The 15,966-nt window shown below is 38.3% G+C and overlaps 2 protein-coding genes across 2 annotated transcripts in view; one reads left to right on the top strand and one right to left on the bottom strand.

Moving 5' to 3' along the window:
- LOC121857801 (regulator of nonsense transcripts 1-like) overlaps nucleotides 1–9,532 on the top strand; it is a 47,028-nt gene extending 37,496 nt beyond the window's left edge. Inside the window, exons 17-19 of the mRNA XM_042354026.1 lie at nucleotides 266–600; nucleotides 1,036–1,221; nucleotides 7,673–9,532. Of these exons, the coding sequence (XP_042209960.1) occupies nucleotides 266–600; nucleotides 1,036–1,221; nucleotides 7,673–7,681 (530 nt within the window). The 3' untranslated portion in view covers nucleotides 7,682–9,532. The remainder of the gene's footprint in view (nucleotides 1–265; nucleotides 601–1,035; nucleotides 1,222–7,672) is intronic.
- A 3,208-nt stretch (nucleotides 9,533–12,740) lies between these two features.
- Nucleotides 12,741–15,656, bottom strand: LOC121857673 (S-antigen protein-like). The gene is made up of 2 exons (XM_042353735.1): nucleotides 15,611–15,656; nucleotides 12,741–13,228 (listed from the first exon to the last, which is right to left on the bottom strand). The coding sequence occupies exons 1-2, from the start codon at nucleotides 15,654–15,656 to the stop codon at nucleotides 12,741–12,743; spliced, it is 534 nt and encodes a 177-aa protein (XP_042209669.1).
- Between the last annotated feature and the right edge of the window lie 310 nt (nucleotides 15,657–15,966).

Below are 15,966 nucleotides of genomic sequence, written 5' to 3'. Positions count from 1 at the left end.
TTAATAAAGCTGTAGCAGTATAGCCACGGTGTTTTACTTTTTACCTACGCAGGTTACAACATACAAATTACAATTAGGATGGTAGAAATAGTTGTTACAAATAGGCCAAGGAGTCGGAGTCGAAGTCGGAAGCATAAAAATTTGAGGAGTCGGAGTCGAAGGTTTTGTCTTCGACTCCACAGCCCTGATCATAGCCATTTGGTGTTTTTATTATTAATAAGTTCAGAAAGAGGAAACAAATATTTTCATTAATTTATTTCAACAGGACCACAGTATGACATGTATGGACGTGCACATGATTCGCTGGACTACATCTCAGCTGACCACTCCCAACCTGGACTTAACAACTTACCTGTACCAGTGGGGATGTTCATGAACATGGCTCATGTCCCTCCACGATTTTACCAGCAGCATCAACAAGCTCTGGCTCAGGCTCGAGGTAGCCGGGGTGGAGCTCGTGGAGGCCGAGCAGGGTCAAGGAAGGTGACCAAGAACATGGGTGGTGCAGCTGGTGCTCTTCAGCTCTCACAGCCATTCAGCCAAGATCCATCAATGCAAAGCTACTCCCAGCCTGGCCTTACACAAGGTCATTTGTCACAGGTATGGAGATGAATTTTTTTTTTATCTTGCACTTTAAACTTCCTATATAGCTCTCGTAGTGATTACTGATAGATTTTACTTTTATGTAAGACTGTTAATATTGGGTCAGTCATACAGGTTAGTTTTACTTTATTATTATTATTTATTTATTTATTTATTTATTATTATTATTATTATTATTATTATTATTATTATTATTATTATTATTATTATTATTATTATTATTATTATTGCTTGGTATCACTAGTGTGTGTGTGTGTGTTTGTTCAGTGTTTATTGGTTCATTCTACATTTATAAAAGTGAATATTGTTACAGATGTGTGTAGTACTGTATATTTTTTCCGTGCTTAAAATTTGTTAAAATATGATGATAATATTAATTTTATATGTGGCTGGAAGTGAGGTTGGTGATAACATTGACATATTTTTGAGCAGGGTATGTCTGGACCTGTCCTAAGTGGATTGTCCCAAGGAGGCCTATCCCAGGCAGAATTATCCCAAGACTCGTACATGGTGGACCAGTTCCAGAGTCAGACAGACGGCCTCCTCTCCCAAGACTCTACGTACCAGGGCGACCGTGCGTTCTTCACTCCAGCATCACAAACGCACCACTTCTCGCAGGTATTGTCTCAAATTTGTGAAACTGGATACGTGTCAAGACTTGTATCTTTGACTGACATTAGCCATGTAATATATAGCTTTTCACCCATCAGTTTTGCTCAATGGTATACTGTATATATTCCCATTTTGTGCATGTGCACTTGTATGTGTCTTTTAACCTGAAACTTGCCAACAAAGGTCGTTTAAATAATTGTCATTATTTGTTTTTAAAGTTGGTAGGCATCAACAATACCACTCTTAAGATATCTTGACCTAGGGGTTTATTATCACAGGTGGTGGGGGTGAGGGGTGTGCTTACCTTTGTGAAAAAACAAGTACCGTTCAAAGCTCAACTTCCACACCACAGAACTTGTGAAGGCTGTTGTTACTAAATTTGAACCAAATTTAGCTGAAATTGCATATCATATCCAGGCACAAGCCTCACATTATATTTAATATTGTACAGTACTGTGTATTTTTATTTGGATGTGAACCCTTATTTTGTAATGCAAAAAGCCAACTTTATGCTACTTTAACACAACATCTGTGAAAGACAGTTTTATCTCTAAAATTATCACATACCCGGTAAACCTTTTTTCGTTCTGTGCTGTACAGTATGTCGTAATATTTCGAAAAGTATTTTTCAATGCATTTCTGTATTATGAATGTGATAGTTTATTTGTATTGCGAAAATAAAATTTTATACAGTACAGTGGTCCCTCGGTTAACGAACTCAATTCGTTCCAGAGGGTCGTTCGTTAACCGAAAATTTTGTTAACCGAAACCATTGTTTCAATGGGATGTTGGGTAATTAGTTCCAGCTCACAGAAAAGTATTTACAAAGTAAAGCCAAAAATGCATAAAGTCAGAAACACTCCTAAAATTCCTCTAAATTGCCCTAAAATCACTATATACTGTATATATACGTACATATACACTCTTACTCTTAAATCACTACTGTAATGTGGTACAGGTGATTAATTTTTATCTCGTGCAAAATATATGACATTTATATTCAAATTATTCGGTCTTGCAAGGATTCCAGCAATGGAAATTATATTCTCATAACTTTAGTCTAAGATATTATATAAGATAAGAACTGTAAGCCTATAACCCTGGCTGGGAGGGAGGGAGGGAGTGAGTGAGCGAGCGTGTGGGGGGGGCGGGTGAGGTGATATGTTTGGCAGTTTGAGCTGAAGGTCTCCTGTGTGTTTATTTAACAGTCCTACTAAGCTTCTCTCATTTTAAAATGCCATTGAAATGGCCTGGGAGAATATAATTAACATTGCTGGAATTCTTATAAGATAGTGATTATTTTGAATATAAACAAGCTATAATTTGCATTAGCTATACAAATAGTCTGAATTTTTTATTGCCTATTCAATCCTGTTAAATACATTGTTGACTTAAGTTGCCGGAGTACAGCTGCAGCCAATTGCTGATTACTTGCCATTTAAGTGGTTGACTAGTATATAAAGGTTGTGGACCCCTGCCTAGAGTAATATTTCAAACCGGGCCGGCTAGCTGTAGTCGTATTTCGATGTAAGACCCACTTCACAAGAGCGACCACCCCCCCTCCCCTCTGCACGTACACACTTGCATGGTTTTAATATTTATGAATTTCAATGGGATCGTTTACCGGGAGGAGCACACACAGGAAAATTCACACGTAGGAGACACTCATCCCACACCTGTACCTGTAGTGATATCTCCGTTAGCCGGAACAATTGATGCAGAGCACTTCCGGGAATGAGAGATTTCTGGGTAACGAGACGACTCTTTTAAAGCAAGAAAAAAAATCCATCCTCGGAATTTTCCGGGTAACAGAAAAATGTTTTTTGAAGTTTCAGAAATTGTCCATTAGATCATCTTTCGAACCCGGAAAAATATTCCTCATTCCCGGTATTTTCTGGGTACCCCCATACTGGAAAAATTTTCTCAGAATTTCCTGAAAATGCATTGTTTTTCATCTCTCAAACCTGGAAAAAACTCCCCCATCCCCAGAATTTTCTAGTTGTCGGGAAAATTCCAGCTTTAGGAACAACTTCACAAAAAAAACATTAAATTCCAGCTATTGGAGAGTTTCAGTTTGAGGATTCAGGCTAACAGAGATATTACTTTCAAACCGCAGCATGGAAAACTATGCTGAGTGTTCTAGAATTGTTCATTTGGCAATGGTAAATGCTAGTTTAAATGTTTACACTCATTTACAAATTCATTCATTCATGCACTCTCACTTACTCTCTCATACATACACTCACACACAGTGTTCTTTTGTATTCTTTTTATCTTATTTTAGTTATTTTAATGCACTACAGCTCCTCCCCGACTTACGACCTACTCGCCTTACGACCACCCGCGTTACGACCTGCCTCAGTTGTACCAAAATTTTGTCAAATTACGCATTTTCGAGTGCCAACGTCCGTGATTCCACTGTGTACTGACAAAATTTTCGTTTGTAATTCATATTAAAATGGCTGGCAAGCTTAAAAGTGTGAGTTTTGTGGTGCTGAGAAGAAAAAGAGACACCCATTTTAGATGTTTTATGTACAGGCAGTCCCCGATTTACGACGGGGTTAGGGACCCAAATCCAGGTCATAAGTCGAATTGGTCCTAAGTCGAAAATGCAAAAAATAATACATAGAAAATCTAAAATGAAATACAGTACAGTAAAAGTAATCAATAATGTAGTCAGCTGAATGCACACAGGACCCCAATAATTTTTTAATTAAACATGGAGAATACATTAATTGGATGAAGCAGAGGAGGAGACAGGGCTGGGTGGTTCATCAATGTCTCTTTCTTCAGACAGGCTAACATACTTGCTTGTTGAAGGTATTGGATCATCTTTAGGGAGTGAAGAGGCAGCACTGGTGGGGCATGAGGAGACAGCAGTGGGGGGGACTTCTTAAAATATATGTCCAATTTAGAATGCACTGTTTGCCTTGTAAATTTCCCTGTAGCAAGCAAGTGCATCTTGGATCATTCTGTCAACTTTTGCAAAACACTCAACATTTTGATCCATTTCGTCTAACATTTGCATCCCCTTATTAATAGTAGCAAATGCCTCTGCCATTTGTTTCTTCTGAGCACCACCAAAACTCTCACTTTTATGCTTGCCAGTCATTTTAAAGCGAATTAGAACCGAAAATATTTAAAATATTGTCAGTACACAGCCCGATCACTACCGAAAACAACGATGGCCAAACACCAACTGAGCGCGCTATGGCGTGGACGTTGTACACCACGAGGTGGCTCAGCCCACTCCATGCTCTCGTATGGGACGGAAACGTTTCGGTACTGGAAAATACATACGTAATTTGAATTTTTTTTTGTACGACTGAGGCGGTCATATGTCCGGGTCGTCGTATGTCGAGTAGGTCGTAAGTCGAGGAGTACCTGTATTATTTAATCATTTTCGACTTACGACCTGGATTTGGGTCCCTAATCCTATCGTAAGTCGGGGAATAGCTGTATATGGTGTGTACTTGTACATTGAAAAATAGTTGCGATAAAATAAGAATTATGGAGGACAAAAGTATTTAATTGAAATGAGTGTGTGTGTGGACTTGATAGGTCGCCAAGTTCAATTGTCCCTGTAGCTATATCCCCTAGCTCTCCTCCTACCAGGCGAACCTATGTTGTTGTTATTTTTCGGTTTGTAATTTTGATTATGCATTTTTATAAAAATTTTACCATTACATTCACACACAATCGTTCATATAGAATGTGGAAAAAATAAATAAATAAAAGAAAGGATTATCATAAGAAGTAAATGTGCAGATTGTGGGAGAGGCAGAGGGGAGTGGATAGGTGGTTTGGTGTCAGGGATCTTGGCCTTTCCCTGCTGGGCGAAGCTGTGAGCTACATTATTGTTACTTTTCAACTTGAAATTTTGGGTAGATATACAAAATTTTCTTCACATTTCTTTACTCTGTAACATGCATACAGAGTGTGCACAAAAATTTAAATTAAAAATAATTATCATCGTCAAAAACATAAGGGAATAAATATTTCTTGTGTGCACAGTAGATAGTACACGGATTGTGAGAGGGGGGAGTTTGTGTTGGAGATGGCAGCCGCACCAGTCTCTCGCTGACTGGCAATACTGTATTTTTCTTTATTTTATTAGTACTGTGCAATTTTATTTCTTGCACACTTACTGGTACTACAGGTTGTACCTCTCTAGTCCGGCATTCTGTGGTCCGGAAACTCCCGTGGTCCGGAACGATTTTAGTTTGTCCAATAGGTAGATAGGCAGCTTTTTTTTTTTTTTTTTTTACTTATCTGAATTATTATTATTATTACAGGAGTATTAAATTTTTGCCCCTCAGGCCCTAATGTGGGTCAGTGACCTATTCCCGGGTGGGCTAATCCCCTTAAAAAAAAAAGCCGCGGGAAATTAAGGTTTGTTTACATCCGGCAGTTCGGCTGCTCTCTCTCTCTCTCTCTGCTTGTCTATACAGAGTACAACATTTAACCCTTCAATATATATGAGCAGTAAATAAGTGTTGCTTTCATATTCTTATGTAGAGTAATGACGATATATTTTCACATGTGCGCACTTACATACGAGCAGTCTCACTTTTATTTTTACCATTAATGGTTAGCTACTTATATTGTTCTATTTATTAACATTAAATAACATTACAGGTACTTCAAGCAACCATATTCATTGTTTTACATTAATTTTACTACAGCTAAACTCAGGGTCTTATTTTCTTCAGTTTTATATGTAGAACCAATCAGTCACTGGTTTCGTAAGCTTTAACATAAACAATGCCGGCAGCCGTCTCGTCTCCTCTAATATTCCACGTATTATTAATAAATTGTATTGTTAATTTTGCACACACGTACATTAATTCAATAAAAACAAATTCAGAAACATTAATTAAAATATATATGAACAGTAAATAAGTGTTGCTTTCATATTCTTATGTAAAGTAATGATGATATGTTTTCACGTGTGCGTCTGCGCACTTACATATGCGATCTCTCTTTTTTCTTTATCATTATCGTTAGCTACTTCTATTGTTCCATTTATTAACATTAAATAACATTACTTAAAACAACCATATTAATTTTACTACTGCTACAACCAAGGTCTTATTTTCTTCAGTTTTATATGTAGAACCAGTCAGTCACTGGTTTTGTAATCAACGAATATAATGCTGTGTCATTTCCTCGTGTGTTTTAATATTCTACGTATTATTAATGAATTGTATTGCTCATTTTGCACACATAAACATTAATTCAATAAAAAAGACATTCAGTAATAAACAATAATGAATCTTTTGTACATAAGAGAAATGACGCTGTTTACACGATTATGCACGTCGTCTGCACGTTGGCGGACCGTTCAAACCCGTCGAAATTCAAATTTCCGCCGTCAAAATTTTTATTTATTTATTTTTTTTGTGTGCCAATAAAATATGTTAAGAATTAAAAACTCGCAAAATTTGAGAAGCTACTATACGACATTTAACCCTTCAATATGTCTTCAAAGAGACCATGATGCAGAGAAAGTGGTGCTAGTGCTTCCAGGCATAAGCACAAGTCACTATCTATCCAGGAAAAGGGTGAATTTCCATGGTCCGGCAATTTCCATGGTCCGGCACCGATCAGGTCCCGAGGTTGCCGGACTAGAGAGGTACAACCTGTATACTACAGTATACACTTAACCCTGGTCCCTAATAGCCTCGGATAATGAGGAGTGTACAGTACAGTATATTGAAAAAAATGTGCTAAAAGTTGCTGGCTGATAATACATCCCCTCCTATTTACATTAATTCTCATGGGGAAAATTGGGATGATAATAGCCAATTTTTTATTCCCAATGACTTTTAGGATTGCATCTCTTGTGGTAATTGGGGTATACCTGTACACACTACAAAAAGTATCTGCAAATTTTTTTTGTAAACAATATGACACAACGGAAGAAGAATTTTGATAACCCTACTGAGTTAACAGGAGTTACGGTATTCATTTTGAAATTCATTGGACCCTACCTTGCAGATACTTTCTGTAGTGAGTGTACCTGTACACACGCACATGAACGAGTTCAAACAATTTATGATTGCTGTTGTATTGAAAGTTGTATTAAGCCATTTGATGTGATATGTAATAAAATTCTGAAGAGTTTTAGAAAGGTAACTTGATGCACAAAATGGTTGTTCATGTCATAGTTTTAACTTCTTACAGTGGAGGAAAACATGATGCACTGAAAAATGGTAAATTTGGGATGATTTTTCTGTGCACTTGTTGCACTTTTGTTTGGGACGGATGAAAGAGTACTGAAAAATGAAAGAAAGGGGAAAATAATAGGGGTTTGTGCATGGCATGCTTTGATAGCAAACAAGAATCAAGAAAACACACAAAATTCTTTGCTCATATTTGCGGTAAGATTTTCTGATTTTTTTGTTTGTCTTTCTTTCTCCAAGCATTATTTGATGTATTCTTTTGTTATCCGCAGCCGTACTGATGGCAGACCTGAAGAGATCCCCTGGCGCATGAAGGCGATGAAGCAGCGCACCAGAGCAGCAAAACAGCAAGCAGGTGGAGTAACAAAGAGGGGCACCTACAGCAGGCGCAGCAGCAGCAACAGCAGCGGCACAAGGAATAGCAGGCTAAAGCAGTCAGTCACCTATTGTGGTTTAAGTCACATGCTGACCTCATGGCTACGAAAGCTATTGGGAGGAAGGAGCTTTGATTACAGGAACAACATGTTCGACTCTGCGGAGGCCTATGGCATTAATCATGGGTTTTTGTCAAGGTTGATGTCAAAAGTCTAGTCTCAAAAATTAATATTTTTGGGGTCTTGTAATGCTCTCAGGCAAATGCTGGCTTATACAGAAGATCTCTTCTGGTTCCTAAGGTCTTTAAAGCACAGAAAATTACCTGAGAAATTCCTTGACAGGAAATTGTTCTTGGTAGCAAGAATGAGGTTAGGACACCCAGATGTGATGTAAAGCAAGATGAGCAACTTCCAGCACAGCCTCCTCCTCTCCCTGTTGGGTTGGTGTAGGAGATGTAACTCTCGCATGGCCACCGGTGACTGCTGTGCTGCCTTGACGTCAGTGCCTGTGTCCTGACTAGTGGTGAGGCCCACGCTCACTCCTCCATCACCTACTCACACCACTGGCAACTACCATGTGGAACATGAGTAGCAGGAGACTCCCAACGTATACCCAACAACATCCATTTGTCGGTCGTCACTGTTTCTATTTCTGTTGCGTAAGAATCTGTTTTTGTAATCAACCTATTCATTATATGCTGGGTATTTGGTTTTAGTTACAAGGGTGTGTACGATACCAGGCACCTGTAATTACTCTTTTTGTGTACTTAATTTACTTTTTTCCACTGTTGACTAATCAATTCGTCACAATATTAAGGAGGTGGCAGTTCTATGAAGTGTGAGGCAGGGTTGACATATTGTACCTAAATTTTAGTTGATGTCTGTGCAATGATGTTTAAATATTTTTTTCCCCAATCTTTGTTATTGTTCTGTACTACTGTGAATAACCAATTTCTTAGTATGGTACAAGTACAAATTATAAAAGAAAATGAAAGGAAACTGCCATAATTGTATTTGGTAATTAATAAAACCAATGAAGTACAGTAATGTTTTTTGTAATCATGGAAAAGAGTTGTAGCAAGTTTTGTTCAATAAGGAAACAAAGTATGACAAAGAAATAATTCTTTTTAATTACTGTACAGTATTATCTTTTTAAAAAAAATTCCTTTAAAATTAAGAGACTTATCAGGTGTCTCCAGCCGTTGGATAATAATTTGAAGGCAGTTATGTTACTTTTATACTTCTCAGATTATTGGCTTTTGTTTCAAGCTGTGAATTATCTAACTAAGCTTTTTGATTTCAGGTGGCACAAGTTACGTTATAATAAAAGGTCGTGTAACTTTGTCAAATAAAGGAATAATTGTGAATTCCCCCCACCCTTCTTTAGTTTCTCACTTTTTTCTGTTCAATTTTTTTCCAAGTCCAATCAGCATACAAAATTTTAAAGAAATTCTTGAGAAGATTAGACTTCTTGAACTATTTTCCCCTCTCCCTTTTTAAAGTGAATGAACTCCTGTGATTTAAACAATTGTCTCTTAAAATTTTTACCTTCATTGATGAAACTTTTATAGGTAAGCATTAATTTGCTGAGATCAAAGTTGTTAACAATATTTTACTGTAAGACTTATTCAAAGTGACATGATTATTCACCTAACAGGAGCTTATTTATATTTTCTTCTTGATTGGGTCTTAGAAATTTTATTTTTCTGAATTTCTCTCAAGGAAACAAAGGTGATATCACAATAAAATTTGAAAGAATGTGCGAGCTTCATTTCTTCTCCCTTGTGATTTTGGTTGCCGGTCAAATGGGTCCCAATCCTAATGGTTTTAACCCTTTAGGTGCGTAATTAAATTTCGCGCCGGTTCCTGAAAAGTGTCAATTATCCTGCCAAAAATGAATTTCATATAATCACATTTTCTATATGTTTTTCCTAGAGAACTTTTAGTATATTTTCCAAATCTGGAACAAAAATTCACATATGTGTGCAAATTTTAGAGAAAAAATGACATTTATACCCAAAAATGCAGGAAATTGGTATAAATCAATGTCTGGTATATGGCAAATAAATTTAATCAATTTGGTTACTAAACAGCAAATTTAGATATGTATTACATATTCAGATAATATCAAACAAAATAGTACAAAAATAAGCTATATTGCATTCAGGAAATACTCCTATACCTCAATACATAATATGTCCGCATGTCGTCTCATTTGGGGAAGTTTTTTCAAGGCCGTGGGATATCCCCGCTTGTCGCATTTAATTAATATAATATTTTGGGCGGGTTTACCCGCATGTCGCATCCAAAGGGTTAAATCTAACCTACAGTAACCATTAGGATTTGGGCCTATTAAGATTTGGGGCAACTCGGCTGAAAAGAGCTGAAATCGTTGTGCACCAAATGGGTGTCAGATACTTCCATAATGGCACCATATACTGAGCAAGCAGAAAATTAAGTTTAAGGTAACTGATTAATTTTAATTTATATTATTTACTGGTCCACATCAACTGTATCATTTATGGATAGCTCTATATTCTTTGTTTTTTTCAGGGTTCAGAATACAATCTTTAATTCTAATTTCTGTGCATTTATATAAGTACAGTATACATAGTCATTTTTTATACATACCCAGTTCTGGTACAATCCATAAGCCGGGTCAACAAAGTCGACATTGAGAGCTTGACATGACCATTTAGGTTTATGTAACAGCAAACTAAACATTCGGTTAATATTGGCATTCGGACTGCTTGAGATTCTATGAAAGACTAGATGAGGATGTCTCCTTTTTTTCTTACAAATAATGCATGAATGTGATATGATGGTCACTGTCGCCATGGCATAAACAAGTAAACAACCAGCACCATATTGATGTTGAGCGGTTTCGTGTGTGTTCGTTTGTATGTTAGTTTATCTGAGGTCCCAAATAATAATTACTCTATTGGCCATAATTTGATTTCATATTTTTACTCTGGTCTTTGAGCCAAACCCTCATGACTGGATAAGTTTTAACCTATCAGGGTTGGGGTCATTTAACCCTTAAGTAATTTTGATACTACATTAAGTTGTCATATATGGTACAGGTAGTCCCCATTGTTTGTCTTTTAGTTAATTTGTCATCTGAAAAATAGATGATTAACATTTTAGTCAATCCTTCTCTGGCTAGTCTATCCTCTTGTACCACAGTTTCAACAAATATTGTTATCCAGCATGTGATCCTTCATTGTAAATGTTCAATTTGTTGACTGGTCATTCAATTTTATAGTTAAATCTTAAAAAATCTAACTACAGACAACTGTACAGCCACTCCTCAACTTAAAGACCTACTCGACTTACGACCACCCGCACTTACGACCTGCTTCATCGTACCAAAATTTTGTCAAATTACTTATTTTCGAGTCCCGACGTCAGTGATTGCGCTGTGTACTAACAAAATTTTTGTTTGTAATTCACTTTAAAATGGCTGGCAAGCTTAAAAGTGAGAGTTTTGTGGTGCTGAGAAGAAAAAGAGACACCCATTTTAGATTTTCTATGTATTATTTAAGCATTTTCGACTTACGTCCTGGATTTGGGTCCCAAACCCCGTCGTAAGTTGGGGAGGAGCTGTATTTTGTATTAGAATTATTTATGTAATATTTACAAGTATATATATACTAAAATACTTAAAAAGTAAAGAATATTGCAAATCATTAAACAAATTTTTCAAACAAAAGTGTAGAATTGGGCAGTTTGTTGTTTCACACCAAGGTATGCCATGATTTCTGCCATCCCTGCTGTGCATTGCGTTGGGTTAGCAATTCTAATTGCATAAACCCTTTCCCCTGCTGCTCTTCCAGTGCAAATCTCACCCAATGATGTACCAATCACATCTGTTTGGTGTGGGGGGATATTTTGGGGGTCCATCTGATGCATCGCCTATCTCCCCATGTTATATGTTATAACGTGTTCGCTCTACACAATGTTTTTTGGAAACGCAACTCTAACGTTAAGCGAGAGGGTAGTGTATTAAAATAAAGAAAACTCGCACCCCATATGTCTGGTACTCAGCTTGTGCTCTCCTCTACCATCCTGCTAGTTTGCTCCTCATCCTCTACAGCTGATCATTCTAAATCTACTAGGTTCAACCTCAATCACCGTTAAGCAAAATAATCCTTCCCCTGTTTCTTGGCTAGGTTCACCGACTTGAAGATTTGCTTGAAATGAGCCTTGCGGTAGGCGAAGGAAATGATGAGGAAGATGAGGGTCAGCACGTTGATGACGTCGTATGTGAGGTGGATCCTCACCTTATCTCCTACAATGCGCTCGACACACCCCGCCTCCATGATGGACTTGCGACTGGCGGAGCCTTTTGTGTAGATGCAGGGAACCTTTGCCCTCGTGTCACAGCAAGAAGGTGGGATCTTTGATTATTTTACTATCCATTCTTCGGCAGTGATGGCCCCGCAGCACTTGTAGTGGCGGTGTATCTCGTCAATCAACCTGTGGCTGTACTTGGATTCCATATACCTAATTCTGTGGTTAGCATATTCTGATATGAAGTGATCACTATGAGGCAATTCGCCCAACCATACCACAGACAGGAACAGGTTGAAGAAGACTAGGATAATGGAGGCGGTGTCGAAATACTCGATCACTTGTCCGGTTTAGAAACGACTATCTGCCACTCCTATCTTGAGTGGCTGTATCTGACACAACTGCTCCTTGACAAACAGAAGCACCAGTTGGAAACACACAATTGCCACAGTGCTGAAAACAGTCAGTGCTCCTAGAATGTTAAGTTTCAATTGCCCTTCCAGATCGCTGATGACAGACGGTGAAGAGATCCACGTGCTGTTGGCTAATACGAACATAGAGCTGATACAGATAATAACAATGTGGGAGACGAAGGAGGAAACCCAGGGGAGGGTGTCATCATAACCCACCTTTGGCTATGAACTTAGTGGAGTCTATACTGGACTACTTGAACTCATGCTACTCGATGGCCGCCCTCTTGGTTAACCACGGGGTCCCTCTGGCCTACCTCTTGGTTAACCACGGGGTCCCTGTGGCCTCCCTCTTGGTTAACCACGGGGTCCCTGTGGCCTCCCTCTTGGTTAACCACGGGGTCCCTGTGGCCGCCCTCTTGGTTAACCATGGGGTCCCTGTGGCCTCCCTCTTGGTTAACCACGGGGTCCCTGTGGCCTCCCTCTTGGTTAACCACGGGGTCCCTCTGGCCTCCCTCTTGGTTAACCACGGGGTTCCCGTGGCCTCCCTCTTGGTTAACCACGGGGTCCCTGTGGCCTCCCTCTTGGTTAACCACGGGGTCCCTCTGGCCTCCCTCTTGGTTAACCACGGGGTCCCTCTGGCCTCCCTCTTGGTTAACCACGGGGTCCCTGTGGCCTCCCTCTTGGTTAACCACGGGGTCCCCGTGGCCTCCTTGCTCTTCTTTGGTTACCTCTTCCTCTTGGCAATCCTCTTTGTTAGTTTTCTTCCATTATATAGTTTTATTTTACTTTTCTTTAAACAAAGCAAATCTCAGAAATTATCCATCTAGTTGCCGAATAACGTGTGTTACAAACAAATGGATTGGAACTTGTGGATAAATAGTAGGGTAAAGGGTCTATAATAGTAGATAAAGGGGTCTATAAAAGGGGAAATGGTCTACAATATTTCGGAAGGCAGTACAGGTATATAATAATGTACATGTGGTACTAGTGTTGTAGTGAATATGTGGTACTAATGTTGTAGTGAACATGTAGTACTAGTGTTGTAGTGAACGTGTAGTACTAGTGTTGTAGTGAACATGTAGTACTAGTGTTGTAGTGAACATGTAGTACTAGTGTTGTAGTGAACATGTAGTACTAGTGTTGTAGTGAACGTGTAGTACTAGTGTTGTAGTGAACATGTAGTACTAGTGTTGTAGTGAATGTGTAGTACTAGTGTTGTAGTGAACATGTAGTACTAGTGTTGCAGTGAATGTGTAGTACTAGTGTTGTAGTAAACATGTAGTACTAGTGTTGTAGTGAACATGTAGTACTAGTGTTGTAGTGAACGTGTAGTACTAGTGTTGTAGTGAATGTGTAGTACTAGTGTTGTAGTGAACATGTAGTACTAGTGTTGTAGTGAATGTGTAGTACTAGTGTTGTAGTGAACATGTAGTACTAGTGTTGTAGTGAACATGTAGTACTAGTGTTGTAGTGAACGTGTAGTACTAGTGTTGTAGTGAACATGTAGTACTAGTGTTGTAGTGAATGTGTTGTACTAGTGTTGTAGTGAACATGTAGTACTAGTGTTGTAGTGAACATGTAGTACTAGTGTTGTAGTGAACATGTAGTACTAGTGTTGTAGTGAACGTGTAGTACTAGTGTTGTAGTGAACATGTAGTACTAGTGTTGTAGTGAACGTGTAGTACTAGTGTTGTAGTGAATGTGTAGTACTAGTGTTGTAGTGAATGTGTAGTACTAGTGTTGTAGTGAACATGTAGTACTAGTGTTGTAGTGAACATGTAGTACTAGTGTTGTAGTGAACATGTAGTACTAGTGTTGTAGTGAATGTGTAGTACTAGTGTTGTAGTGAACATGTAGTACTAGTGTTGTAGTGAATGTGTAGTACTAGTGTTGTAGTGAACATGTATTACTAGTGTTGTAGTGAACATAAAGTACTAGTGTTGTAGTGAATGTGTAGTACTAGTGTTGTAGTGAACATGTAGTACTAGTGTTGTAGTGAATGTGTAGTACTAGTGTTGTAGTACTAGTGTTGTAGTGAATGTGTAGTACTAGTGTTGTAGTGAACATGTAGTACTAGTGTTGTAGTGAACGTGTAGTACAAGTGTTGTAGTGAACGTGTAGTACTAGTGTTGTAGTGAACGTGTAGTACTAGTGTTGTAGTGAACGTGTAGTACTAGTGTTGTAGTAAACATGTAGTACTAATGTTGTAGTGAACATGTGGTACTAGTGTTGTAGTGAACGTGTAGTACTAGTGTTGTAGTGAACATGTAGTACTAATGTTGTAGTGAACATGTGGTACTAGTGTTGTAGTGAACATGTAGTACTAATGTTGTAGTGAACATGTAGTTCTAGTGTTGAAGTGAACTTGTAGTACTAGTGTAGTAGTGAACTTGTAGTACTAGTGTAGTAGTGAACTTGTAGTACTAGTGTTGAAGTGAACATGTAGTATAGTACACTGTAACATCATTAATTTGACAAAAAAGGGGCTCTGGGTCACTCGAATTACCGAAACATCCGAATTAACCGAGATCAGAATATTTAGACAATTTCCAAAATTTTGTGTTCGATTATTCATTCTTTTCCTATTCAGTTTTTAACTTAGCCATGCCTTGGCTGCTATATAAAATAATTACAGTGATATCTCCGTTAGCTGGAACAATTGGTGCAGAGCACTTCCGGAAATGAGAGATTTCCAGGTAACGAGACGACTCAAAGCCGGAAAAAATTCTCTCATCCCCGGAATTTTACGGGTAACGGAATAATCTTCTCGGAAGTTCGAGAAATTGCCCATTACATCATCTCTCAAACCCGGAAAAATATCCCTCATCCCCAGAATTTTCCGGCAACGGAAAATTTTTCTCAGAATTTCCAGAAAATGTGCCCCTTGGAAAATAATTCCCAAAGCCGGAATTTTGCAGAAAATTCCGTCTTTGGGAACAATTTTCCGAGGAAATTTAAATTCTGGCTATCAGAGAGTTGCAGGTTTGAGGGATTCCGCCTAACGGAGATATTACTTTTATAATTACTGCACAAGTATTAATAAATAATTTTTAAATGTACAGTTCCCCCAAAAAGTATTGTTAGCCATGGGGTTGATTTGATTCAAGGCTATCAAAGCAATGTTACTCACCTGTTTCTGAACGGTTGGTAGTTCTACATCTGTGAACTTTGAGCATGATAGTATATAGTACAGTACGAGTATACGTTTTTGAACGTTGTGAATCCTCCGTGGCTTCAGATCTTATATTACATGACTCTGAGTGGATGTCGCAAATGAATACTAATGCCATGGATTTTACGTCAAATGGAGTGAGGAATTATCGGGGAGACATCGTAAGACGTGAGAGGTGCTATCATTGTCCTTCACAACAAGGGTATACGCAACTCTGAGATAGCATGGTGAACTAGGGTGAGCAAATCCACAGAATCACTATGGGTTAGGCGTCATGAAATAACTGGCACCTCACAGAAACTTATAATTACAAA

The sequence above is a fragment of the Homarus americanus genome, unplaced genomic scaffold (genome assembly GCF_018991925.1).
Source record: "Homarus americanus isolate GMGI-L3 unplaced genomic scaffold, GMGI_Hamer_2.0 scaffold16712, whole genome shotgun sequence".
NCBI classification, from domain to species: Eukaryota; Metazoa; Arthropoda; class Malacostraca; order Decapoda; family Nephropidae; genus Homarus; species Homarus americanus.
The sequence above is the reverse complement of the archived record's forward strand: the minus strand, read 5'-3'. Positions and strand labels throughout refer to the sequence as shown.

Excerpts from the sequence above, each read along its gene's own strand:
- LOC121857673 (XM_042353735.1), bottom strand. The coding sequence starts at position 15,656 with ATGCTCAAAGTTCACAGATGTAGAACTACCAACCGTTCAGAAACAG. Across the intron at positions 13,229-15,610 it reads TACCAACCGTTCAGAAACAG|AGGATTGCCAAGAGGAAGAG; the intron begins GTGAGTAACATT and ends AAACTAACAAAG.